Source organism: Melopsittacus undulatus, chromosome 11, assembly GCF_012275295.1.
Source record: "Melopsittacus undulatus isolate bMelUnd1 chromosome 11, bMelUnd1.mat.Z, whole genome shotgun sequence".
Lineage (NCBI taxonomy): Eukaryota > Metazoa > Chordata > Aves > Psittaciformes > Psittaculidae > Melopsittacus > Melopsittacus undulatus.
The window spans coordinates 6,507,119-6,532,022 of NC_047537.1; the positions used below are offsets into that span (position 1 = coordinate 6,507,119).

The 24,904-nt window shown below is 48.2% G+C and overlaps 1 protein-coding gene across 1 annotated transcript in view; it reads left to right on the forward strand.

Moving 5' to 3' along the window:
- Positions 1-24,904, forward strand: part of MEGF9 (multiple EGF like domains 9) — a 48,236-nt gene that overhangs the window by 17,856 nt on the left and 5,476 nt on the right. The window contains exons 2-5 of the mRNA XM_034067740.1: positions 4,904-5,105; positions 16,655-16,794; positions 20,322-20,465; positions 21,145-21,417. Coding sequence (XP_033923631.1) covers positions 4,904-5,105; positions 16,655-16,794; positions 20,322-20,465; positions 21,145-21,417 — 759 coding nt within the window. The remainder of the gene's footprint in view (positions 1-4,903; positions 5,106-16,654; positions 16,795-20,321; positions 20,466-21,144; positions 21,418-24,904) is intronic.

Genomic DNA, 24,904 nt, shown 5'->3' on the forward strand with positions numbered 1-24,904 from the left:
CTATTGTCTATCGTCTATCATCTATCTATCATCCATCCATCTATCTATCATCCATCTATCATCTATCCATCTGTTTATCATCCATCCATCTATCTGTCTATCATCCATCCGTCTATCATCCATCTGTACTATTTTTCCTTCATCTATTCCAGAGAATAGGAAATGGCTGTCTCCCTGGGGATATTTTGAAGCAGGACAATAAATAGCATCCCTGGGGCTTGCTCTTTCAGCTGTGTTCTTCTAATAACACGCATGTTGGATTTTCCATACTGGCTCCATGAGTAGGTGACTTTGTTCAGGATTTGCACTGCTCCAGGATGTCTCCAGCAAATATGGTTTCACACAGATACCTTGGTGTGTTTCATAGCGTTTTCTTTTGCTCTTTGTAAATATTTCACCTGTTTTTCAATTATTCATTCATTAAGTGGCTTGGATGGGAGAAGGAATCACACTTAAAAGATGTGTGAACACTTAAACCACTGCAAGACAGAAAGGATGTGAAAACATAATCTGAAACATCATTTTTATACCATTATGAGCCCTACTAAGTACTGCGAGGGGATGGGAGATGAAGGGATGTGGTGTCACACAGGGCATGGGTTATTGATTGTGTTGGTGCTGCTTACATCCAATACATTAAACCCCATAAATAAGTATTCTCTAATTTATTAGTAACCTACAACTAATAGCAATGAATCAATTCAGTGCTGCATTTAAGGGAAGCTGCGCATTAAATCTGTATCTCAACTACATCAGCCTGTCCTTTGCTGTAGCAAACTATAAACCTTTTCTTCTCCTCTAAGCAATGAAAAGTAAAGGTTAAAACGCTGCTCATGAAGGGAGCAGTGTTTGGGTTTTTGGGCTTGAAGGAGTAACATGTGGTGGTGATACGCTCTTTTATAGTGCCTCTATTCTGGGATCTCAAAATGTCATCAAGGCTGTTAAGTAATTAGAACCTGTCAGCACCTTCACAAGCAAAGGTGGTGTTTTTATCACTGATAGCCAAGTGCTTTGAGCTGCTGCATGGTGCTTTATGGGGAAGGAAGGGAAACCTTGGTGTGCTAGAAGTGGCAGAGACAAGCAGGGATTGGAGGCCATGGGGTTTGGGTGCACACCCTGTGGATGGGGAAACTGAGGCAGGGTGAGGGTGACTGTGAGCTGGGAGTCAGAGCTTGGACCAGCATTCCATCCCCAAGGGGTCCTTGCCTTTGCATCCCATTGCTGATGGTGTTATCTTCAACACGATACCTCCAACCATGGATGAGCACCCCAGTATGGGCAGTAGTGGGGTTCACCCGTGTCTGTTCATTCCTTTGTGCTTGCAGAGCTCTGGGTAAGGTGATTTTGAAGGTTACCTTCAACATGTAAAGCATTTGCTGGAGAAAACTGAATAAAGGCTCCAAAAAGCCAGACTCTGGCCAGGAGCCAGGATAATGTTCCGTGATCATCCTCTGCAGTGCTTGTCATCTTTGCTGTGTTCCCAGAGTCGAAGGTAGATGTTTGTTACCACTTTCCTTATTCAGGCTATGGACCCTTTTCTTCTTGAACCCGGCTGCCACTCCGACAACAAAGTGTCTTTAAACTAAGCCTCAGGTTTTCACAGTCTGGAGCATCACCATGTGAAACCTCAATACTGTGCTGGGCAATGCATTTTAATGCTGCTGCTGCCTCTCCGCTGTTGCAACCAAAGGCGCTTTAGGGCATTTTTGGGTTGCATCAGCCAGGCAGATGTGAGATGAGCTGTGTGCAGTGAGGGTGGCTTGGAGGTGGGTAGAGGGTACCACAAGTGATGCTGCTGCCCTGAACCAGGCCACCATCCCTCCCCACCTCTCTGGGCTGGTTTGGGCAATGAAGGGCCTGCAAAGGAAGCATCCCTTTATGGATATATCTTCTCTGTCACCCCCACTGTGTCTTATCACACACTCAGGGATGATTTTGCATCTTCCCAACAGCATCCGCAGCAGACGGGCTCATCCCCGTGCCCCCGCTGGCAGCAGAACCAGCTTCCCCCATTGCTGCTGAGGCAGCTGGAGCCGATGCTCCACCAGCCTGTGAGCACAAAGCTGCTTTTGCCTGTGTTATTTTGGGCTATTGCAGCATTTCTCTTGCTCTCATGGGAAACCGGCAATAGCAGAGCTGGTGGCATCTGCGCTACTGTTGAGTTCGCTGCTGACGCTGAGCTGCTTCCAGGTTTTGACCCAATTTGGTGCAGTTTTGATGGGCAAAGACCTGCAGGAAAAGATAAAAAGGCATCGGGAAGGTGCTGCAGGTTTGGGAAGCATAAAGCTTCCCAGAGGCTTCTCAGTGCACAGTGTTGGAAGGAGAACCCACTTTGGGACTTGGTGCCATTGCCAAGATCAACCCCAAATCAGTTGCTATTGCAAGGCTGTGTTTGCACCCCTTGGATAAGGCAGCAGGGCCTGGCTGGATCCTGCCTTTGCCTCCTGCTGTTGCCTGGCATGTGTGGGGCTTCTGTAGGTAGCAGTGACATTCCCAGTGAATTGCACCATTGCTTGGCAATGGCTGGATACTTTTGATTGATGGTTGAGGCCCTTTGATAAAGGCCAGAAGAAATATAAGGTTCTTGCCAATATATGCAGTAACTCTTCTCTCACTTCTGGTTTCCCCTTGTGTTTTTCCCTTGGCTGATATTCCTGGAAGTATAACTGATATGCCATCAACATCAGTTTTCTCTGCTCCTATCAGCATCATATATATGGGGACATCCCTCTTTTTTCCCCCTAGTGCAAGCACGGCCACAAAACCAAGCTCGTAAAGCTGCTCACCACAGCCCTGGCTCTCTAAAGGCCTTTCATGCCCTGCAGTGGATGAGGCTATTGAATCTCTACAGCAATGTGCCCATGTGTCCTTTTGAGCTCTGATGTCTCCCAGTGAGCTGTGTCCATCGCTCACTGGATGGAGGGGCAGAACTGGGGCAGTGCTTATGAATGGTCCCCAGCAGCATGGAGGGGCTCATTCCAGCTGCATCCACATGGAGCAGCTTCTTGCTCCCATGCTGGACCTCCCCTCATATCACCGTTACAACTGATCTACTACTTGTTGTGTTTGCTTAATGAAGTCTAGCAGGTCTAATGGCACTGCATGTAATGAACTTTGAAAGGTAAATCTGTTTTGATGCATGTTTGATGAACTCCAAAGTGCTTTCTTCTTTGCTCAACAAGTTTTCCTGGCTCCCATCAGCTGGGAGAAGCCCAAGTGCCCAAATCGATCGGGTTCCACTTGGATAATTGCGATGGGGATTTGGTTCATTACATGAAGTGGCTGCTCAAGTGGATAATTGCAGATCTTGAGGTGTTTGTCCTACTTGCTGCTTTAGATTGAAGTGTATTTAGGTGCAATTTCACAGGTGTATAGGTACAAAATGATTCTGTGGGGCCACTGTGCATGCATTGACAGCATCACAAAGCTCAGTAACTGCTATCTCTGTGTGTTGGAAGGAAACAGATGAGAAATCAAAGCACCAGGTGCTATTTCCAGGGTCCCCAGGGATGATGGGTATTGGGGAGCCTTTACAATGCTCCTGCAATGCTGGAGACCTTCTGGCTTGTGTTTCCAATGATACTCAGAGGTCTTCATTGTGGTCTGATTCCAGCAGATGAGTTCTGTATTCATAAACTAATCTTTATCCAGTCACTAAAGCGTGGTTTGCTCCAGGTCATTCCCATTGGACTGGGGCACAATTGGGCAATATAAATGTTAAATTATGTGAAAAACCTGTACTTGTATAGACTTGGGTTGTCTTGGTGTGGTTGCAGTCAAGATTTCTGGGGATAGGGACCTGGCTTCCCTATGGAGTGCGCTGAACGCTGGCTTTTCCCAGGGAATAACAAACAGCAGTGCTTGCGTAAAGCCCCTGATGCTTTCTGCACTGCTTCTGGAAATAATCCTTGTTTATCATTCACTCTTGGCACGAAAAGACCTTTAAATTATTAAGGCACTAAATATTTTGCAGGGAAGGAATGAAGATAAAGCTCTTGGCAGAAACAAATTGCCTGGGAGAGGTTCCCTTCAGTGCGTTCGGTGTTTAAAGTAGGAGAAATAGCATGTGGGGGGACTGGGAATTCCTCACTTGATCACAAGATTTGCTTCTCTTCAAGCAGCTGCTTGGTGTGTGCTTTCCATAGGCCTCTTAGTACGGATTGTCCCTTTAGCACCATATGGGTACCCAAAGCTGTCCCAGCTCACCATGGGGATGAAGGTTGTCCGCTGTGGTTTAAGTGGCTCCATCCTGCCCCTAGCTACACCACATGAGTTTTTAAAGCCATTTCCATGTGCTCAATGCTTCCTTGAGGGCAGTTCTAGTGTGAGCCCTGCCACAGACCTAAATGCCTGAAGCTCCTCTGGCTTCCAGTCATGGGACTCTATCCATTCTTTAGGAGTGGGATATGCTGGTAGTGGTTCATGGTGCAGGTGTGTTGTGTGTCTGGTGTCCTATAACCAGCCTGGTGGTATATCAAGGATGAGATGGAGCATCTGATAAGCAGTGATTCTGTCACCTATTTCTGACTTTATCCTAATATTGCAGGAGCTAGCACTTAGCTCCTGGAGGCGTGTAACCAGACAAGTGTGTATGTATATATGTGTGCGTATCTATGTACAGGCACTATATATAGCTACATAAATATGTATTTAAATAGTTTAACCCATGACCTAGCTCTTCTTTGGGGAAGAAATTTGAAACATGAACCATGGGGTATGAACCCCTTGGTCCACAGCATCCTTTAGGATGCTCACAACAGTTGTTTGTATCATCTCAGCACCTTAAAGCATCTTACAGTGACAATGCTTCCAGCCTGGGGTAAGCAAAGGGAGGGCAGAGACACTGGCCCTGCTCAGTGCATGTCCCCATCACATTGGTTTCAGCTTCTCTTTCCCCTTGCAGGAGATCTGTGCAACTGCAGCACTGTGGGCAGCGCCAGCACGGAATGCAACAGCACCACAGGGCAGTGCCCCTGCCTCGAGGGCTATGCGGGGCTGCGCTGTGAGACCTGTGCCCAGGGCTTCTTCCCGGATCCAGATGTTCAACATCAGTGCCATCCCTGCGGATGCAGCCCCACCGGGTCCCTCAGTGCCCAGTGCGATAGGTGAGTAAGGTTCACTGAGCTGTGTGTGTGGCATCAGGATATGGGGTTATTTTGGGATGCGGAATGCAGATCAGGCAACGATGGATCTTGGCACCTGGTGCTGGTATTTAGGGGGGAAAAAGAGACACAAAAAAGCAGGAAGGAAGCTGAGCTTATAAAAATTCATGAAGCATGTTCTTCCTGTCTTTCAAGAGCTGGAGGATAAAATTATCTATAGCTGTGGCAAAAGCCCTGGCAGCCCACAAGGGAGGTAACTTGCATTTCTGAGTTGTATGGAAGCAGAACATCTCCTCTTGTGCATCCTCTCGTCCTTGCACATCCATTAGTCCCTATTGGATGGGACCGCCTTCATGATCAAGGGGAGGTGGGGTGGAGCACAGCTTTGGAGAGGTTTGTTTTCCATAGGGTTATTTATTACATGGAGGCAAATGAAGCTTTATGCTCTGCCCTTGCCATGCGGCAGCCCGACAGCAGTGTCAGCTCCTGCCTTGCCTGTTGTTTAACCCTGCCACCTCCTCTCCTTGGCTGTGTTAAGAAAGTCACCGCAGCTGATGCTTTGAGCTGTTGTATAATGAATGTATTCCTCTTCATTTCACCTTACCCACCCTCACATTGTTCCTTTTAAAAGCCAGCATGCAATTACCTCCTTTTCCAACCAGTGATCTGTCACTCAGAGATTTGTTGCCAAGTTGAGGGTGTCTCTGTGTTACTGCATGGAATGGGCTGAGCAGCAGCCTGACCCTTTGGCATGCTCCAGCCTTCCTGGGCTCCCTTCTCCTGCTGCCACCAGCAGAGGTGTTCCCAGAGCTCCAGGGCACTGCCAGGGAGGTGATACCTGGGTGTGGATGCAATGAGCTTTTGCTGGCATCAGCCTTATTGTCTTTTAGGGCTTGGTGCAGGCTCAGCCTGTGTTGAACATCTGCACTTCCCTGCCCAGGCTGGGGCTGAGTCAGAAGCGAAATGTGCTGCAGGGACATGCTCTTTGCCATTATTGTATACATGCATTTTGCTTTTCCAAACACCCAAATGCTCTGCTGATGTCCTTCCTTTTTGTTTCCATGCTGTATCTTTCTGCTTCTGTAAGCTCTGAAAAATCAGAACTTCAAGTAATGCTCCAGTTGTCTGGAGTGGCTTTCTTACTAAAAAAGGTGATTCTTGGGGGTGGAAAGCATAGAGTTTCATATGGTTTGTTTAGTGATTGGTATGGGAAGATGTGCCTGGAAGCATCAGGGATTGCCACAGACAAGAGTTTGGTTGGATTTATTAGAAAGGGAAATCGGGCAGAAAAGCAAATGGGGCAAATCTGATCTTCAAGGGCTGGGAGAGGAGGGAGGTGCTGCTGCAGCAACTGGATGAGCTGGGAGGGAGCATTCTGAGTCACTGGGCAACAGTGAAGTGCAGACATGGGTGATGTCTTGCATGGAGCGAGCCAAGAAACATGCTTGGGAGCTTCAGGTGAGAGGCTCAGAGTTGTGAAGGAGAACGAGGTGGAGCTGGTGCTCGTAGTGAGCCATAACTGCAATGTGTACAGACCCAGGAATGGCAGTGGGACCTCCCTGGCTTCTCTTCAGCATCATTATACAGCCTTGAGGGATGTGGGAGATGTGGATCCTCAGGCATTTAGAAGGGGCAGCACAGGGCACAATTTGGAGGAAGGCTGAGGGAGGAGGACTGATGGTAACAGAGATGGCTTTGTGCTTTGCTTCTCTGCTCAGTGGGGTTTGCTGCAGATGGAGATGACCTCTGGGTGCTTAAAAAGAGGGAAATTAGGTCAGTTGTCTGTGGTGTAGGGCTGGGGGCGTCAGTGTGGCTGTGAGTGGGGCAGCCTCGTGCAGTGATCTATATGGGAAAATGAAGTGGGATGCAAAGTCCGACAGGAAAAATGCACCCATTCCTATTGCATCAAAGCATGCAGCTGCAGATGGCAGAAGTATGGGACTAGAGACGTCCGCTGCTGTCAGTGGCTGTGATGGATGCTGGGATGTGGGTACCAGAGCGCATCCCTGTGGAGGGGTCTGTCCCGATGGGTGAGAGAACATCACCTGCATTGCAGGGACGTGTGTGTGTGTGAATCCAGGGATGAAGGTTATGCTGGAAACAGTGGGTCTGGAGCCCTAGGTTTGATGTCTACCTGCTGCTGAGTCCCTGGAGGAGCAGTGCATGTCTCTCCATCCCTCTGGGCAACACCTGCTTAGGATGAGGCACACAAGCATTGCCCAACACCAGTCACCAGCTTCTGTTTCATTGACATTAAAGCACTGTAAGCTGCATTTTAATTTACTCATTCCTCTAGAGCACCAGCCCATCTCCAAGTTGCACAATTGCTGTGTGCTGGCTTCAAACAGAAGCAACTGCTGTTGAGATCAGTGTCTGAGTGAAACAGCAGTGTCATTTTGGACTGTGACCCCCCCGGTTTGAGGGGCAGGCTGAGCTCTCAAGGCACACAAACCATGCCTCAGCCATTTCAATCCGCTTGCCCGGGCTTTTGTCAAACTGCCTTTTAAAGCATCACCATATGATGATGATCAGTGTTATTTCTAGGCATGCTCTGTGGCTGGCCAGATGGCACACCCCAGTACACTGTTTATTAACCAGACCTCAAATGTAGCCCATCAAATACAAATAACAGAAATCCCTTTCCCGAGGCACAGAGTTGATTTTGGGAATGAACATTGACCTGACATGCTGTCACTGTGAATGGGCTCCATGGCCACTAATCAAAGGTCTGTTTTGGTGGTGCTTTAAATGTGATTATCTGGGGAGATCCACATAGATCCCCCTCTGGGATGGCAGAGGGTTTCCGTGCTCTGCTTTGGGTGGGTTTTGTGTTAGATGGAAAGCTGTGTGTAGTTGAAGCTGGAGCTTGCTGTGGGGCTGGATGCAATCCTAGGCTGGCATATCTTGGAGAAGGGGGAGTATGTTGTCCCTATTGCGGTTAACGCCTAGAAACCTCAGATAAAACCACACTGTGCTGGATTGGATGCTGTGTGGATGCTTGCTAAAGATAGCTGTGGCCTGGAAGTGTTCATAGGCCATAGAGGAAGGGTGGAGAAAGAAGCTGGAGTTTCAAGTGCTGTGGTCAAGGTCATGGGGTAGTGGAAAATGACAGTGGCTCACATGGGTGCATGGAAGGGCTGTGCTCCTGCTGCAAAGCCCTGGTGGAGGTCCCAGCCCATGGCAATGTGGCCCCAGCCAGGAGCTGCCCCCCACCAGCTACATCTCTCACCATCCTTTGGTCCCCTCCAGTTGAAAGCTGTGTTGTCCTTTGAGGAAGCAAGAATATCCCTACCTGATGGAGAAGGTGAAGGTGATGCTGCTGGAGAAGGTCACCATACCCAGCCTGGGCAGCCCACATCTCCCAGGCTTGCATCCCTGTGCATTGATTTGTCCATCTTCTTCATTTAAGCGCAGTCCTGTGCCTTGAACTCTTAGCTCCAACTTCCTGTGGCTGGGCAAGGAGCCCCCTTGGGCAGCAATGGGGCTCTTTCTGCAGTCCTAGCACAGCCCTGCCCTCCGTGTCCTGCACTGTGGCTTTGCCCATTGTGTCCCCAGTGACTCATGGCACAGCCCTGGGATGTCGCAGGGCTCTGCCTGGAAGCACAGGGCAAGAGGAAAGTGGTTTGGTCCAGGGGAAGCCTTTCCCCGCTGGAATGACACAAGGAGCTCACAGCTCTTTAACTGCATGCAGAAGTAGTTGTCCTGTGTTAACCTGTCCTCTGGCTGGTCGATTGAAAGGAGTAGGAGTGCAGGCAGGAAGAGGCAGCATGTGGCACCCTCCTGGTGAGCAGGAGACCTCAAATGATGCTGCATTTCACTTACATCTTCATTTGTACTTTCCTAGCAGCACTGAGCAGCCCCGCTCTATGTGCTGCAGGCATAGAATCATTGAATGGTTTGGGCTGGAAGAGACCTTAAAGCTCCTCCAGCTCCAACCCCTGCCACAGGCAGGGGCACCTTCCACTGGAGCAGCTGCTCCAAGCCCCTGTGTCCAACCTGGCCTTGAACACTGCCAGGGATGGGGCAGCCACAGCTTCTCTGGGCACCCTGTGCCAGCGCCTCAGCACCCTCACAGGGAAGAGCTTCTGCCTCAGAGCTCATCTCAGTCTCCCCTCTGGTTAAAGCCATTCCCCTTGGCCTGTCCCTACAGGTCCTTATTTCTCTGAGAGTTGAGCTTAAATACTGCTAGTATATAGTCACGAAAGTGATGGGTTTGAAGCCAAGAGATTGGCATGGTTCAGCCCTCGATTCCCTTTTTCCCTGGGAGGTTTTGGTTTTAAATGAACTCATCCCAGTTTCAGGGAAGAGAAAGTGATGCTTCAGCCTCCAACTTCTTTTGCACTGTACCTGTGCTTGTGAACAAGGGGAGAGCTGCTGTTTGGTGTTTAAGGATTGCCACAGTTTAGCTAAACCTGGATTAACCATCTAAACCAGGTTAGGCTTTTTCAGCTCCCTTGAGCTCTAAACATAGGTAATACACTGTCATTGTCCTTACTGAAAACAGATGCATATTAAATTTTGGTCTTTACGTTGCTCCCTGTGCCTCAGTTTCTCCACAAGCAGGAGGGTGATGGGAAGCAGAGGCCCCAACATACCTGAAGGTAACATTAGCCTTGGTTCATGTCTGATGCTGAAACACACTGCATGCAGCACTCCATTCCCTCCCTAACTGAGCAGTATTTCCTTACTGCTGGCTGGGGACACAGCTTGCAGTGTGGATCCTGGTTCATGCTGCAGGCTCGGCATAAGTCATGTTAGAGAGAACTCCTGTCACTCATTTCTGTTCTAATAGAAAAGATAAAGCACACATGTGAATGCCAAAGTGTTCATTCAGGGATGTTTTGCCCCGTCAAGGGCATCTCATGCTTTGTGTTCGCATTAGAATTAAGGCAAAGGGTCCATGAGAGCATTCATACACTGCTGTCCCCTGGAGTGGGGATGCTGCGGGGCTGAAAGGGAAGCGCTGTTTGCAGAGCAGGCTCCATCCCTCTGTGCCTTCTTTGTAGTGGGCTTCTCTTTGGAGAGGTTGATCTTGTGACCCTCACTCATATGGGGTACTGCTGCTGAGGGTAAGGTCAGCAGCACTGGACAATGCTCTTTGTGAAGGGCTTTGAGTTGGAACCCAAGCCCCCTTGGGCTGGGGCTCCTGAAGGAGCCTGAGGAGCTGGTGGGATGTGAAAGGATGCAAAGAGACCGCAGAGGGGAGAAGGAATAAGGAATGTCAGTCCTGATGGTGTTGGGAAGTACCCAGGTGGGTTGCAGATTGAGCATCACGTGGTGTGAAGCCACATGTGGCAGAATTTGGGGGTTTTGGTAGTCATAAAGTGCAGATTCCATTGAAATTCAAGGTTTTTGTGGAGCCTCATCAGCCTGTGTGGGAAGGGTGCTCATGGCAATGGTTTGAGATGAGACCTCGTATTCCCAGAGCTTCTGCACATCGCAACCACAGGAGGTTATCTGGGGGAAGGCAGTGGAGTTCTCATTTTGCATTGAGAAGGATCTTCATCTCCTGTCTCTAGGCTGTCATCACACTTCTGCAATGGCTCTGCTTTGCGTGGGAGCCGCATTTCCATTCCAATTAGCAGTCCAGCAGACCACAGTGGGCACTGCTCCCCTTAGGAGAGAGACCCTGGGAGCCCAGCTCCTCAAGAACTTTATTTTTAAACCCCAAAATGAGCCTCCCCCTTTCCTCCTATTTTAAATGACTTCTCTAGATCGGCTGAGCACAAGCGGAGGCTCATCATCTCCCACTAATGCCTTGTCAGCAACACACTGCAGAGAACAGGGCTTTTTTTGTAGCGGAAGCAGTTACATGTGGACATCAGAAGAAGAGAATCATAGAGTGGTTTGGGTTGGAAAGGACCTTAAGCTCATCCAGTTCCAACCCCCTGCCATGGGCAGGGGTGCCTCACACTAAACCAGGTCACCCAAGGCTCTGTCCAATGTGGCCTTGATCAGTGCTCTCTTAGAGCATATTTTTGTGTGTTTTAAATATCTAAACCTCTCTTCTATTATAGACTCTTATATCCTTTACATCCAATTTGCCCCACAATATTGTACCTGCACCCATGTTCACTCTCTTGCAGGCAGGGATGGGGAATGAGTGACCGGACACAGCGGCAGGGAAAGGCAGATTGTTATCATCTCTCCTGCAGGAGCTGTGGCTTCTCTGAAGTCCTGTTTAATGATTTTCCAGCAGGCTTTGCTGTTCCTGTGTTGTCTGGTGCAGACTTGTAAACACTGCCTGCCCTCAACAAACATATTGGCTCCTTTTTTTAAGCTCTTATGGCTAAATTCTGGTTTAGGAGAGGTGGTGCCTAGCCTGACCTTGAGCAATGTGTGTTGCCTATGGCTTTTTCTGCTGCATGGAAGGAGGCATCAGTTGAGATCTGATGGAGGGATTGGGTAAAACTGAGTCCAGTGGGGACCAGTCCCATCTCCCTGCCTTCCCCACTGATGCATCCTCTGCGTTGATGTTACCCATCCCATCCCCATAGCGCTGTGATCTCCAGGGATGCTCTGAGAAGCTGGCACCCCTCCCATTGGGGTTGAGATGTTGTGGTTAATTAGGCTTTTGCTGCTTCTCCTCATGCTAAGCCATAGAGGACCCTATCCAACCTCCCTCTCTATTATGATCTTCCTATCGCTTCCTCCCTCCCCAGCTCTGACAGCAGAGCCCTGGGATGGAGATTCCCAGCTTTCCCATCTGCACAGGGCATCCTTAGCGGGGGAGATGGGGCCGTGGAGGCGGCGGTGGCCAGACAAGGTGCCCCTTTGACACTCACAGAGTGGCCTTTCAGAGCTGTGAAGTGTCCCCGCTCTGTCAAGAGCTGCCATATAAACAGATGCCATCCCCCAGCAGGGAGCGAGGAATGCGGAGCACAATGGCCCAATGTTCCTCACAATAAAGCTCCGCTTCTTCTGCCCTCCACAAAGGCGGCTCTGAGCAGGGATCACCCATGGGCGCACTAACCCTTCCTCTCGAGTGGTTTGAGCTGATGGAGCAGGGAGGTGAAACCCAACATGGAGCTTTTTCCTGCTCTCTGCTTCGCCGTGTGCTGATAGTCAATGGATCTAAAGGAAGATCGATATGTGGGTCACGAGGGTTTCTCTGTTTGGGATGAGCGTCAACAGCATTGGTTCTCTATGGAAGTGGCTTGGAGCGTTTAGCTTTCAGATGTTAACTTCCCTTTGTTGCCCAAAGAGATTCATCCCCTGCTGCTGTCAGACATCACAGCAAATCAGCACAAAAGGATCCGGGCTTGCTGGTGAAATGCACTGCTCTTGCTGACATCTCTTCTGAACCCACCTCATCTCACAGCATCCTTTTGTCTTACTCCATCAGAGTGTGACAGAGCCTTTTCACGAGGGCTGTTTTACAGATGCTCGCGGTTCAGCAGCCTGTTCCCCCTCGTTCATACCGAGTCCTGTCATTGCTGGTAATTGTGTATGTTACAGGAGCACCTCTGGGTGTTGCTGGGATGGATGATGGGCTTGTGTGTCATCAGAGGTTTACAAGGCGGTGGCTGGGAGGGGATATGCTTTAAATATAAAGGCACAGAAGATTGGTGCTGAACTGTTTTGGCTGGCTCAGATATGGTCAGGCAGTCCCTGGGCATCCATGTTCTTGTGGCATCTGGGAAAACATTCCAAATGAATTCCTCCCTTCCCTTCTTCTTGGGAGAAAAAAGGGGAAAAGAAGAAAATCAATGATTAGAGGTTGCTGAGGTTTTGTGTTACACCATTAAACTGCGCAGCATGTCTCCCAACAGCTCTTAAGGCTGTGGTCCTCCATCTCCCCATCCATCTTATGTCTGTCATGTCCCTCCCTAACTTCAGGATGTTTCTGTGGAGGAGTGGAGACCCATTGCAGATGCAACTGCACATTAGGAGCTGTCTCATGTCACATATTTTAGTGCTCTTATGGTTTTCCCCTTGTGATGAGGCTCTCCTGTGCTAAGGCGTAGAAGGTGAGGGCACATCCCATCAGTGTGTCCTTCCCTGGCCATCAGGAATGAAAATTCCCTGTGGGATGCTCTGTGGCTTTAGGCCAGGCATGAGATAGGACTTTGGAGGTGTTGCCTGCTCTCTGTGCTCTAGGGGACACTTCCAAGTGGGGTCAAAACTCATCCTCCTCTAGAACAGTAGCCAGAGTAATGCACAGAGGGGGGGGTCTCTCCTGTATCCCCTTCTGTAGCTGTGAAGCTGCAGTCCCATGTAAAACCCCATCACAGGCAATGTTTTGTTGCCACTAATGGCACAGATAACTTGGCAAGTGATGGGGTTTCCTGCATCCAGTGGCAGTTTCCCCCTGGGTGGAGTGGAGGTGAAACCAGAGTGCCTTTGTAGATATATTTTGGGATTTAGGCTGTTCCCCTTGCCCAATACTTGCTTTTATATATGACCCCTGCCCAGTGCCTGCTGTCCTGTGTGTCAGCATCCCACAGTGAGCGCATCCAGCCCCAAGGTATTGCCCTGCAGGCATCAAGGCAGCAGCTCTTAAGGTATGACACAAAACCCATAGTTCTGATCAGATGCATGAGCCCCTGCCTTGGGGGATGCCAAACCTGGCCTCAAGTGTAGCCCTTGCCCTCGGGTATTGGATCACTCAGTGCTGGATCCAAGCCTTGCACATGCTCTGCCCCATCCCCGCCGGCTGGCTAATCACTGCCAGCTTCCTCTGCCAGGGTTTCATGTGCTGGTGATGGTTTTAATCACTAGGAAATGTATATAAAGTTGATGGATGATGTGATATGCACTACCTACACGGCCTTTAAAGTAAGTATATTCATAAAAAACTAGAAGAAACAGAGGCTTTTGTTATTGGAAGCCTGTTTTTTGCCCCAACATCGATATTTTTTTTTGTGAGAGCTGCACATTGGTTGGCTTTAATGGAGTTAATAATCATCTGAAATTGAGTTGAGCAACTGATGTTATTGCATCAAAATGTTTCACTCCTTCCCTTCCCCCTCTTTTTCCCCCTATTTCCCCCCAAAACAGAAATTCCTGGCTAATGCTCAAAATCCAGTTCAGTTCTCACCATGCAAGTATTAAACTGTGGCTCTTTTCTTTCAAGTTTCTGGATTCTTAAGTGCACAATTGGTCTGTTAACAGAACTTTTTTTTTCTGTGTGGTTTCAATGCATTTATATCATTGACCTTTGCTTTAAAAAGTGTCTGACAGCCTTTGCTGGGCTGGAGCTATAAAAAGGAGTGTTGTAAGGGGGCTTTATTCTATGGAAGCAATGACCACAGGCAAAGCTTTATATTTGCTGAGTGATTTAATTCTTGCACATGCAGAACTTGGCTCTGGGCCATGTGTAACATGTTGAGAAAAGGTCTGTTTGAGAGGCATTAAACCCAAACTTTCCTAAACTGCCTTTTTTTTGTACACACACACATATATATATAGCTTTCTTTCCTGTTATTTTTAAGCTAACAAGTCAAATCAAGGGATACTGCCCCAAAAATGGTGTGCTGAGCTCTAGCAGAGCCACTGGGGAAATAAAGCTCCTTTAAAGCAATGAAGTTGGAGTCTGGATGGAGGGGTGCCTGCTGAGAGGAAGATGAGGATAGCAATGTAAAGGCTTAATGGAGGGACAGGAGAGGATAAAACAGGGCACTCTGGGCTCCAGCTTGGGAGGGTGAGCATTGACCAGCTCTAGTGCTGGGTCCTGCTATGTCCTACTTATAAGGCACATCCTATGAGTAAACACAGGTGTGTTTTCAGGTTAAGCATCAGTTTCCCCCCATTAGTTGCATTTCCCTGTTTGGATCTGCCTGTGTCCTGCCTACATACAGGGATATCTGACTGGTAGCAGCTAGAAGCAAATAAACCCAAACTCTCTGTTTGCTCTCATTTCAAACACTGTGACAACACTTGGATGAACGTTAGGTCTTGTGAAAAGCTCTTTCAAAGTCCAATGTACTGAGCTGCTTAACAGCATCCCTTTGAATTGTGCATCTGCCTGCTGCAACTCTAGATAATGGTCTGGAAAGGAGGAGACGTCATCATTCTTTTTCTCCTTCTTGTAATCACTCCATTAAATAAGCCTGAAGTTTCACATGCTGGAACTATTTAATTGTGTGCCCACGTGGGCTGAGTTCCGTGTTTTCGTGTGCCTTTGAGTGTTTCCTCTTCCTTTGGCAAGCAACTGAACAAGAGAAATACTAAATGCTGTTAATTTCTAACGGAAGCAATGTCTTCCCCAAAACATTGCAATCTACTGCATCTTAATGAAAATCAACACATCTACAGTGCATCGAGCCATTTGGAACCTCAGCCTCTATTGGTTTTAATCAGCAGGTTTTTTTCTAAGGGCTTTTAGAAGCAAATTGTGCGTTGCTCACTCTTCCCCAGGAGGAGAGAGGGAGAACAATAGGTAATCTCTGTGCAGGCACATTGAACCCTGGAATACTGAATTAAACAAGTGTAGGAATAGGGAGGAGGTTATGCAGGGGAAGAGCTGAGAGGTGACTGCATCTATTAGTGGTACCTGCCTTGTCCACTGCAAATGAAGCCATCTCCTGTAGGAGACCAGATCATGTTTTTTTGGGAGGAACTTCTGCCCAAGAGCTCATCTCAATCTCTCCTCTGTCAGGATAAAGCCATTCTCCCGTGTCCTGTCCCTGCATACCCTTATTTCCCTGAGAGTGAGCTTAAATGCTACTAGTATATAGTCACTTATGAAAGCGATGGGTTTGAAGCCTCTGCGTCAAGAGACTGCATGGAAAGCCAAAGGAATGAGGGTAACCTTTGCTTTTTATAGCCCCATGGTATTTGCTCATGCCAGCTGACACCAATACCCTCTGTTTTAACTGAGCAGAGCTCAACTCTCTGTGCACTTCAGACTCTGTGCCCAAGTAAACAGGCTCCTGGCTGGGGTTAGTGTAGTGGAAACTGCTGGGGAAGGGAAAATCCTCTCTTGTCTTTCCTTGGTTGCTGCTGGGTAGAAGAAGGTGACTGGAGTGAGAGCTGTGGGGATGCTGCGTGGAAGGAATGAATAGGATCATGAAGGAGAGCAAGTGGCTGATGCCTGCTGAAATCCAAGCAAGACACCTGAGATGCTGTGCTCTTGAGGGAGCAGGAAAAGCTCCTGGTGAGCAGGGAATTGTCCACTCTCCCAGAAATCTGGGGAGTGCTGCTTGGTATCCATGTGGGGAGAGATGATCATCCATGTGGGGGCTCTTTTATGGTCAAGGTGTAGTGCTCATGGGTGTCCCAATGTCAAGGCAGGCGCTTGAGGAAGCTGGGAGTGGAGAGAGGCTGTTGGAGCATCTGCTGCAGGTAATGCAAGGGGATGGCTTTGGGCCAAGGCTTTCCACAGTGAGTGATGGTTTCTGGTGCCCAGCTTGAAACTGCTGTCAAGGCAACTGCTTTTGCAGAGATTCAATCTCTCCTGAACTCCCCATCACTTTTGGAAGTTGTTGCCTATGGGTTTCATATGGTGCTTCCCCTCCTCTGGAAAGGGAGTCCGAATCACTGACCAGAGGTTTGTGCTTTGGATGCCTCCCAGTACATCCTGATCTCACTGTTTATTTTTCCCTGTGCAGCTCTGGGAGATGCCAGTGTAAAGCTGGTGTCACGGACCTGAAGTGTGACCGGTGCAGTGATGGATACTACAGGTTTAATGAAACCACGTGCGAGCCGTGCCAGTGCAACAACCACTCCAAGACCTGCAACAGCTCCACAGGTAACCTTCCCCTTGTGACCACAGTGGGAGCAGGCTTCATCTGCCTCCTCTGTCTCTGGTTTTTGTCATTTTTGTGCAGCAGAACTCTGTTCTCATCCTTCTGCATCTTCAGAATCATAGAATTTAGGCCTTGAGTACCCAGAAGCTTTACATTTAAACTGAAATTAAAATGCAGCTTTGGAGCTAGTCTTCTTCTCAAGGAAGTCAATAAAGACTGCGTTATCCACCCCAGGCTGCAGTGCAGAGCCTTTATTCTGCAGTCTCTATTGGAAATCAGTGCTCTATTGTTCTCTGCACTTACCCAAATCCACAACACTGGCTTTTAAGGAGCTGTTGTTTAGCTGCTGTTTACCTGGAAATATCTACTGCACTAGCACTGACCTAAGATGACTGTTATTGCCACAGAGAACACTATTAGTGCTTAGGAAAAACTGGCAGCACCTAATTAATATTGCCCACTTCTTATCAGTTTGCCTTGTTCCTTTTTCTTTATCACTTCTTTGGCTGTATCTCACTTATGCAGATGTTGATAGAGTGCAAATGTTGAGGTACCTGTGCTGGAAGAGCTAATGGGAGGGCAGGGGGATCCTAATTGCTTTCCCATTTCCACTGAAAGGAGAGATCCCAGAGGAGGAATGTTATGTGGCTCCTGCACAATCCCCACTTCAGCAGCAAAACTCACACTCCAAAACCCAAATTCTTATCAGAACTTCCAGGCTGAAATGAAGTTCTGTGATATTTATGCAGGAGCTTAGAAAGAAGTAATATTTTCAAAGCCTTTGCAGGGTTTTTGTAGGCGGCAGAGGCAGAGCTCATAAAATAAGGTGATTTGGGGTGGTTTCTGCACTGTCTCTTCCCTCATGTCCTGTATGTTTCATAGAATCATAGACTGGTTTGTGTTGGAAAGGACCTTAAAGCTCATCCAGTTCCAAACTCCTGCCATGGGCAGGGACATCTTCCACTCGACCACATTGCTCCAAGCCCTGTGCAACCTGGCCTTGAAAAGCAGAGGAATGGGAAGCCAATGCCCTGATCCTGCTGAGCATCAGTTAGCACTGGGCACCAGATCTACACTGATGAATAACTGCATTCATTCCTCTATAGAGCTGTATGTCCTACCAGTATTGAAGGATACAAGACTGTACCTAAAGCTGTGCACACATGAGCTGTGTTACTGATTTGGAGCTGGCTGTGTGGGTTTTGTGAAGGAGGAAGATAATCTGCTCTCCCATTTTCTTCCTCAATATTCCCCCTGCTCTTGATTAAATAAAAACCCCAACCCCAGCACAGATCTTGCCCCTGGGATGGGGCTGTGCAGCAGCCCTTCAGCTGGGGCTGCCCACAGCACTGCGAAGAAAAACCCTCATTTTGGTTAATGCCCTATTCTTGATTATACAAAAATCCCCCTTTTTTTTCCCCCCAAATTTCCTCCATCTGCTTTATTTGCTGTGAGGAGTGGGAGAACTCAACAAAACCAGAGCAGAGCACAGTTGATTAACAATTAGGTCTGACATCTAATAAGTAACACAGCGCTCAGCCTGCTCTAGACACTGCACTCTGTGTGACCTCCCCAGCTTCACATCAACTCTATGTGGTCTTTGTCACATTTTCAAGCTTTCTTTGGCATCAGAGCTGTTCTTTGGGCTCCCTCTGCCGGCTTTACAACCGGCTCCATTCGGCATTCCACAGGCCAGGAGGAATATTTAATATCACTGGGTTGGGAATGGGGCAGCTCTTGAGGCAACAGAGCTTCCTTCGACACTTGCGCCCTGCTTTGCGTCAGTGCAGTGAGTTTGGTTGCTGCTTCCTGGTTGGGATATTGGGAAGTTTGATCCTTCCTGAGGGCATTATCAGGATGGGAAGTGCTATTAATTATTAAGGCTTTCCATAGTGATACCCGATTGCAAGCCCATGCATGCATGGCTGAACAACTTGCTGACTCATTGGAAACGCAGCCATCTCGTAGGGTTCATGTAAAGAAATCCAAGTAATTCTTGCTGATGGGAAAGACATTGGTCCTGAAATGACCAAGACTGTACAGATTCCAGATTTATGCCTCTATTAGAGCCTGCAGAGCATGGTTCAAGGCACCCTTGCTGCTGATGGGGCAGATTAACCTTCCCTGAGCTGATCTGTCCCAGGCATCCCAGTGAAGCAGCTGATGGAGGTTTGCAGATCATTTCCCCTCAAACCTGACATCTCTCCCACAAAAAACCACTGGCTCGTGGCTGACACACTGTTGGGTGAAGAGCAAACTGTGTGTGGGAGCTGTTTGTGAGTGTCCTTAGTCATCAGGGTGCTGCCGGCCCCATTGTGCCAGTGAATCATTCCCAAAGTGGGTTTGCTTCCTGCTCTTGACATGAGGGTCGGCTCCAAGGACATGCCGGAGATGCTCAGGGATGCTGAACTGCAGATTCATCACTGTGCAGAGAAGGAGCCCTGCAGCGTATTGGGGTTGCAAGGGAGCCAAACTGCTCCAGTATGAACAAGAGAATCTGCTGTGTGGTTTGTTTTCTTTTTTAACAGTCAGCATTAACCTAATTCAGGGGGTTTTGTGTGCTTAATGTTGATGAGACTTTTCCATAGCCCTATAGCACTGCCAGATTAGCTCAGTGAATCTGCTGTCTGGGCTTTTATATACAGGGAATAAACCACTCTGTGCTGCCCTGGTTTGTTAGAAGGTGGCTGTTGCCTTTTCAGAGTCTTGTACGTGGGATTTAATAATCTCAGCTTCCCTCAGGTCACTGCCACCTTGTCGAGGAGCCTGCTGAATTACAGAATGTTCCTGTTGATGGATGGGCTTTTGATAGAGGCTGCATTTTTATAACCAGGGATATATTTCTTTCTCTGGCCACTAAATGCAATTTAAAGGGCCACTGGGACACAGCCTCTGCTAAGACATGGCACGTTGATTTTGTGATTCAGGGCTTCCCTGGATCCTTCAGAAAAGGGATGTGGCTCACATGAACTCCCAGTTCTCCTCTGGTTCTTTGGGAAGGTCAGTAACTGCTTCTGCCTTGTGCCTGTGATGGGGATGCGGGAGCTGGAGCTGCATGGGCGGGATGGAGCCATCTGCCCCCAAAGCAGGACAGCAGCTCTTCCTTATCCCAACCACCAGGTCTGTGGTGTAGGAAGAGGTTGTGCACATAAAGAAGGCAATGAACTGGAGGGCCCCTTGTGGGAGTGGGGGTTTGAAGCATCAGGATTCCATCTCACTGATGGAATCAAATGCAAACTGAAACCCCTTTCCTTGAGGACCATTTAATATTGATAGCATGTGTTTACCTGCGGTGACCTTTCAGAGAGGAGCCTCTCTTCTGGGGCTACCTACTTTTTCACATTATATGTGCGTGCATATGGAGTAGGGCTGAGGTCATAAGAGGCCAGGATCATGTTTTGGCCAGAGGGCATCCAAAATCACCTGTGAGCTCTGATAATTGAGGGCGCTCCATGCGGGTTTGTGCTCCAAATGTTCTGCTCCAGTTCCTGCTCCTCAATGGTTGCTTGTGCTCCTGTCCCTTCCCCAGGTATCTGCCTGCACTGCCAGGGGAACACCGAGGGCAACCACTGTGAGCTCTGCAAGGAGGGATTCTACAGAAGCACCCATCCTGCCCACTCCTGCCATCGCTGCCCGTGCTCCACCGTGGCATCGACCGGAACCTGCCACATACGTAAGGCTTTCCCTTTGGTCTAACTCCTCAGATAATGAATGGAGTGCTTCACAATTAAGTTGCCATTCAGAGCCTCAGCCTTGCAAGCGGTTTATAGCCCATGAACCTGTTTGTGGCAACCAGGGCACCTTGTGGGAGCAGTGCTTGGCTTGTGTTGCCTCTTGTGAGAGAAGCTGTACAGCAGAGGGCATCAGGAATGTGTTGCTGCTCTACTTTCATGTAATCAAGAAAAGTTATAGCTGTAATAAACATATATAATTTTTTTTTATATTTCCTCAGTTTTACAATCAAGCCACCTCTGGCTTTGTATAGCCCCCAAAGGTTCCTGCAGATTCCTAACATTCCTGATATAGTTCCAGCTGTTTGCTGAAATTGGCTGTTTGAGATGGGAATGCTCAGGAGTAATCATCTGTTTGCTTAGCACCATGCTGGGCATGCTCTGTGATGCTGGTACAAGGCATCAGAAACCCCAAGAGCTTCTTTTCCACCCCTAGGGACAAAGAAACTGCTGCAGGTCCAAAGTTGTATTTTCAGCTTAAAATCTGAGATCGGTTAATACTCAACAGCTGATTTTTGTCACAGTGGCTTGTGGTCAGGTCCCTAAGAACAAACCCCAGAGCAGGTGTTTCTCTCTAGGGGGGTTATGACGCATCCCCTGTTTGCTTTCTGTATTCTCTAGATCATGGTGAAAGTGCCCCAAGGTGTGACAAGTGCAAAACTGGGTACACTGGCCCGAACTGCAACCGCTGTGACAACGGCTACTACAACTCTGACAGCATCTGTGTGATGTGTAAGTGCAATGGGAACGTGGACCCAGCACAGTCACCCAGTGTGTGCTGGCCGGACAGCGGGGAGTGCATCGGCTGCATGTACCATACTGCCGGGTTCCACTGCGAGCGGTGTGAGGATGGCTACATCCGAGACCCCAATGGGACCAACTGCACCAAGCAAGGTAAAACACACTGCTCCTGAAGGCTCATAGAATGGTTTGGGTTGGAAAGAACATTAAGATCACTCAGTTCCAACCCCTTGTCATAGGCAGGGATGCCTCACCACCCTCACAGGAAAGAGCCTCTTTCTTACATCTCACCTGAAATTCCTCTGTTTCAGCTTAAACCATCACCCTTGTCCTATTGGTACAGTCCCTGATAAAGTGTCCCTCTCTGGCATCCTTGTGTCCCCCTTCAGATACTGGCAGGCTGCTATGAATCATAGAATCATAGAATAGTTTGGGTTGGAAAGGACCTTAAGATCATCCAGTTCCATGGGCAGGGACACCTCACACTAAACCATATCACCCAAAGCTTCATCCAACCTGGCCTTGAACACTGCCACGGATGGAGCATTCACAACCTCCCTGGGCAACCCATTCCAGTACCTCACCACCCTAACAGTAAAGAATTTCTTCTTTATATCCAATCTAAACTTCCCCTGTTTAAGTTTCAACCCGTTACCCCTTGTCCTATCACTACAGTCCCTAATGAAGAGTCCCTCCCCAGCAACCTTGTAGGCCCCTTCACATACTGGAAGCTGCTCTGAGGTCTCCACGCAGCCTTCTCTTCTCCAGGCTGAACAGCCCCAACTTTCTCAGCCTGTCTTCATATGGGAGGTGCTCCAGCCCCTGATCATCCTCGTGGCCTCCTCTGGACTTGTTCTAACAGTTCCATGTCCTTTATTATTCAGGTTGGTTTAGATTTGTCTAGCCTGTGTTACAGGGAAGAAAACCAGACCACGTTGTTGCCTACTGGCTTTGAAATCTGTAACCTCCCTGAACCCCAGACTGCAGCAGGCACCTCTAGTGAACAAGCTGTTTGCAGGACATTTAAATGTAGGTTTCCAGATTTACATTGCTTGATATACATGATCTTAGGGCCCAGTGAATTATCTTTATTGACCAGTCCATCCAACAGCATTACCTAGTTCCCTAGAAAGGGTGTTTATAATGAATCCTGTCGCTCCTCATACTCTGCAGACACTATTTGGTCCAAATTTTAGATACCCCAGAATTTACTGGAAGACTCTCACCAGTCTTCAATCCACATCCAAGACACTGCATGTAGCATCTCTGACACAAACTGGCTCTGGTACTTAGAGAAGCTACTGCACAGCATGAAGACTCATAGTAAAATGAGAGAAAATGGTTCTTAAGTTGCTCCTTCAGTGGTTATCAGGAGTTTGGTCCACAAGGTGGATCTCCAGCTCCATGCATGGAAATGTTACTGGTGTTATGGATTAGATAAGAGAACCCAAGAGTCTGGGAAAGTATCTGGGCCTGAATTTGTCCTTGTCACCAGCAGAGATTTATTTCAGATCTTCTGTTAGGAGCTAATGTGGTTGTCACTCCCATGCTGCTCTCTGGAGGTGCAATCACAGCATCCTGCTCTGCTCAGAGAGATGATCAATACAGAAAAGTTGAATGCTCATTAGCTGGAACTGTACCGTTACAGGGCTGGAAATGGCACTTTTGCATCGGCTCACCCATTATCTCTCCCTGCACAGCTCTCTCTGCAGAGAGCTGCATGACTTTGCTGCCTTAAAATCCACTTGTATGGCTTGGCTTGGAGACTTGCAGTTTTCACCATTCAGTTTGATTTTAATGGCATTGTTATAGCCAATTCCTGATGTAGGGAAGGACTGCCCCCTTTCAAAGGGATTGGGACACACTCTTCTAGCCTTCCTGTTTCCTTGGTACCTTTTCCCCTTTCTTATTAAGCAACTAAAGAGGCACACAGTTTCTTTCCAGTTTCTTACACACAATTTGCCTCAAATTGACACACTGAGGTACTGTGTTTTAACTAGTTTTAGGTTAAGATCTTCATAAACCACTAGTGCATTTGAGTAGCCTAGTTTTGAGAGGCTTCTAGAGCAGAATCATCGCCCAGATGATGATCTAAGTCTCTATTTAAATGCTTGTCATTGAAACAAGCCAGCATAAAGCTAAACCCAACCTCCAATATCTACAGAGTCTTAAACCTGACCAAGATTTTGGTGCTTTCAAGGCTGATGGAGAGAATACCCACAGGATGTGTGGGATGACCCAAGTCAGTGTTTAGACCCCAGTTAGTGTTTTAGATCTATGGGTGGCTGGTGTTTCTGGTGAGGCACAGCAGCAAGGACTCAGTGATGCAGAGTGGCCCCATGCCACCCAGCTCAGCATCACAGCCATCCCTGAGAGCTGGCACAGGGACTGCTGGCACAGTCCTGGCTCCTGCTGGGATTCATTCACTGTGGGACATAGCAGAAGCTTTGCAGGGCCTGCATTTCAATCAGGCAGCTGGATATGACGCTCATGTCAAAGCTGCCAAGGCAGCCCATTGACTGAACATCTGCTGCTCTCAAGGAGCTGCTTGTGGACATCTGGAGGGTTGGCACAGCTCTGGTGAGCAGGAACAGGCATCACTGTGTCACAGCTCAAAGCGACAGCCTGTGCTCAGAGCAGGGCACTGTTGCACCATGACGTTACCGTCGGTTCCAGGAAGTGTTTTCACCCATGTCCCCCTGCCAGCTCTGAGCTGATGCTGACTCACAAATAAAGCCCAGCAAAGTCCTGTTTCCTTGCTAGTGAATCAGCCATTGTTTCTGTTCTGGGGTTTTATTTCTAATTATAGCTCCCAAGCCAGGGTTTGCCAAGAATTGAGTGTTAATACAGGAATTTGGAAAGGATGACCGAATTCCTCATGCCCTTCTCCCAAAGCTGTATCCAGGAACCTCTTGCTCCTGTCACGTTGCTTCCTACTGCAAAATTCTGCCTGTGATCCCATAGAGAAATGCCTTTGTGGCATTCAGCATCCTGAATATCCTTATCAACTTCAGGCAGGACCTGCAGAGAATGGAGGAGCTTCTGCAGGGAGGAGACTCTGAACAGGAGCCTAAATTAGGTGTGTGATGCCCACTTCATAGGAGTTTCTTTCTCCATTGCCTGAGCTGGGAATGTGGCAGTCCAAAGTTAACTCGTGGGAGTTCCCCTGAGGACCCATGGTAAGAGATGTGCTGAATATTTCCAGCTCCTGTTGCCATTGGAGATGCAGCTTAGTGCAAAATTAGTCCTTTGGAAGTGACTCTCCTCAGTCATAATTAGTAGACATTCTCTTTGGGAGAGCTGGATCAATACAACAGCACCATCAGCTGTAATTGCTGCAGCTGTAAGTGGGTTTAAAATAAAGTTATATTTCTGATAGGACAATGAGAAATGGAAGAGAGTGGGAAATAGGGTGCAGAGAGTCCTGTGGAGCAATAGGTGTAGAGAACACTTTGGTTGATTGACACTTCAGCTTCTGGAGGGTTCTTGTTGCCTGGACTTGAGAACCTAAAATAGATCAGGTTATTCCTGTGAAAAGATGCTATTTTAGTTATGTTTGGGAGCTTAATACTCAGGCTTTTATCATGCTTTCTGAGGCCTAGAGCTTAACTGGTTTGAAGGTGTAATGAATTTGCATCCC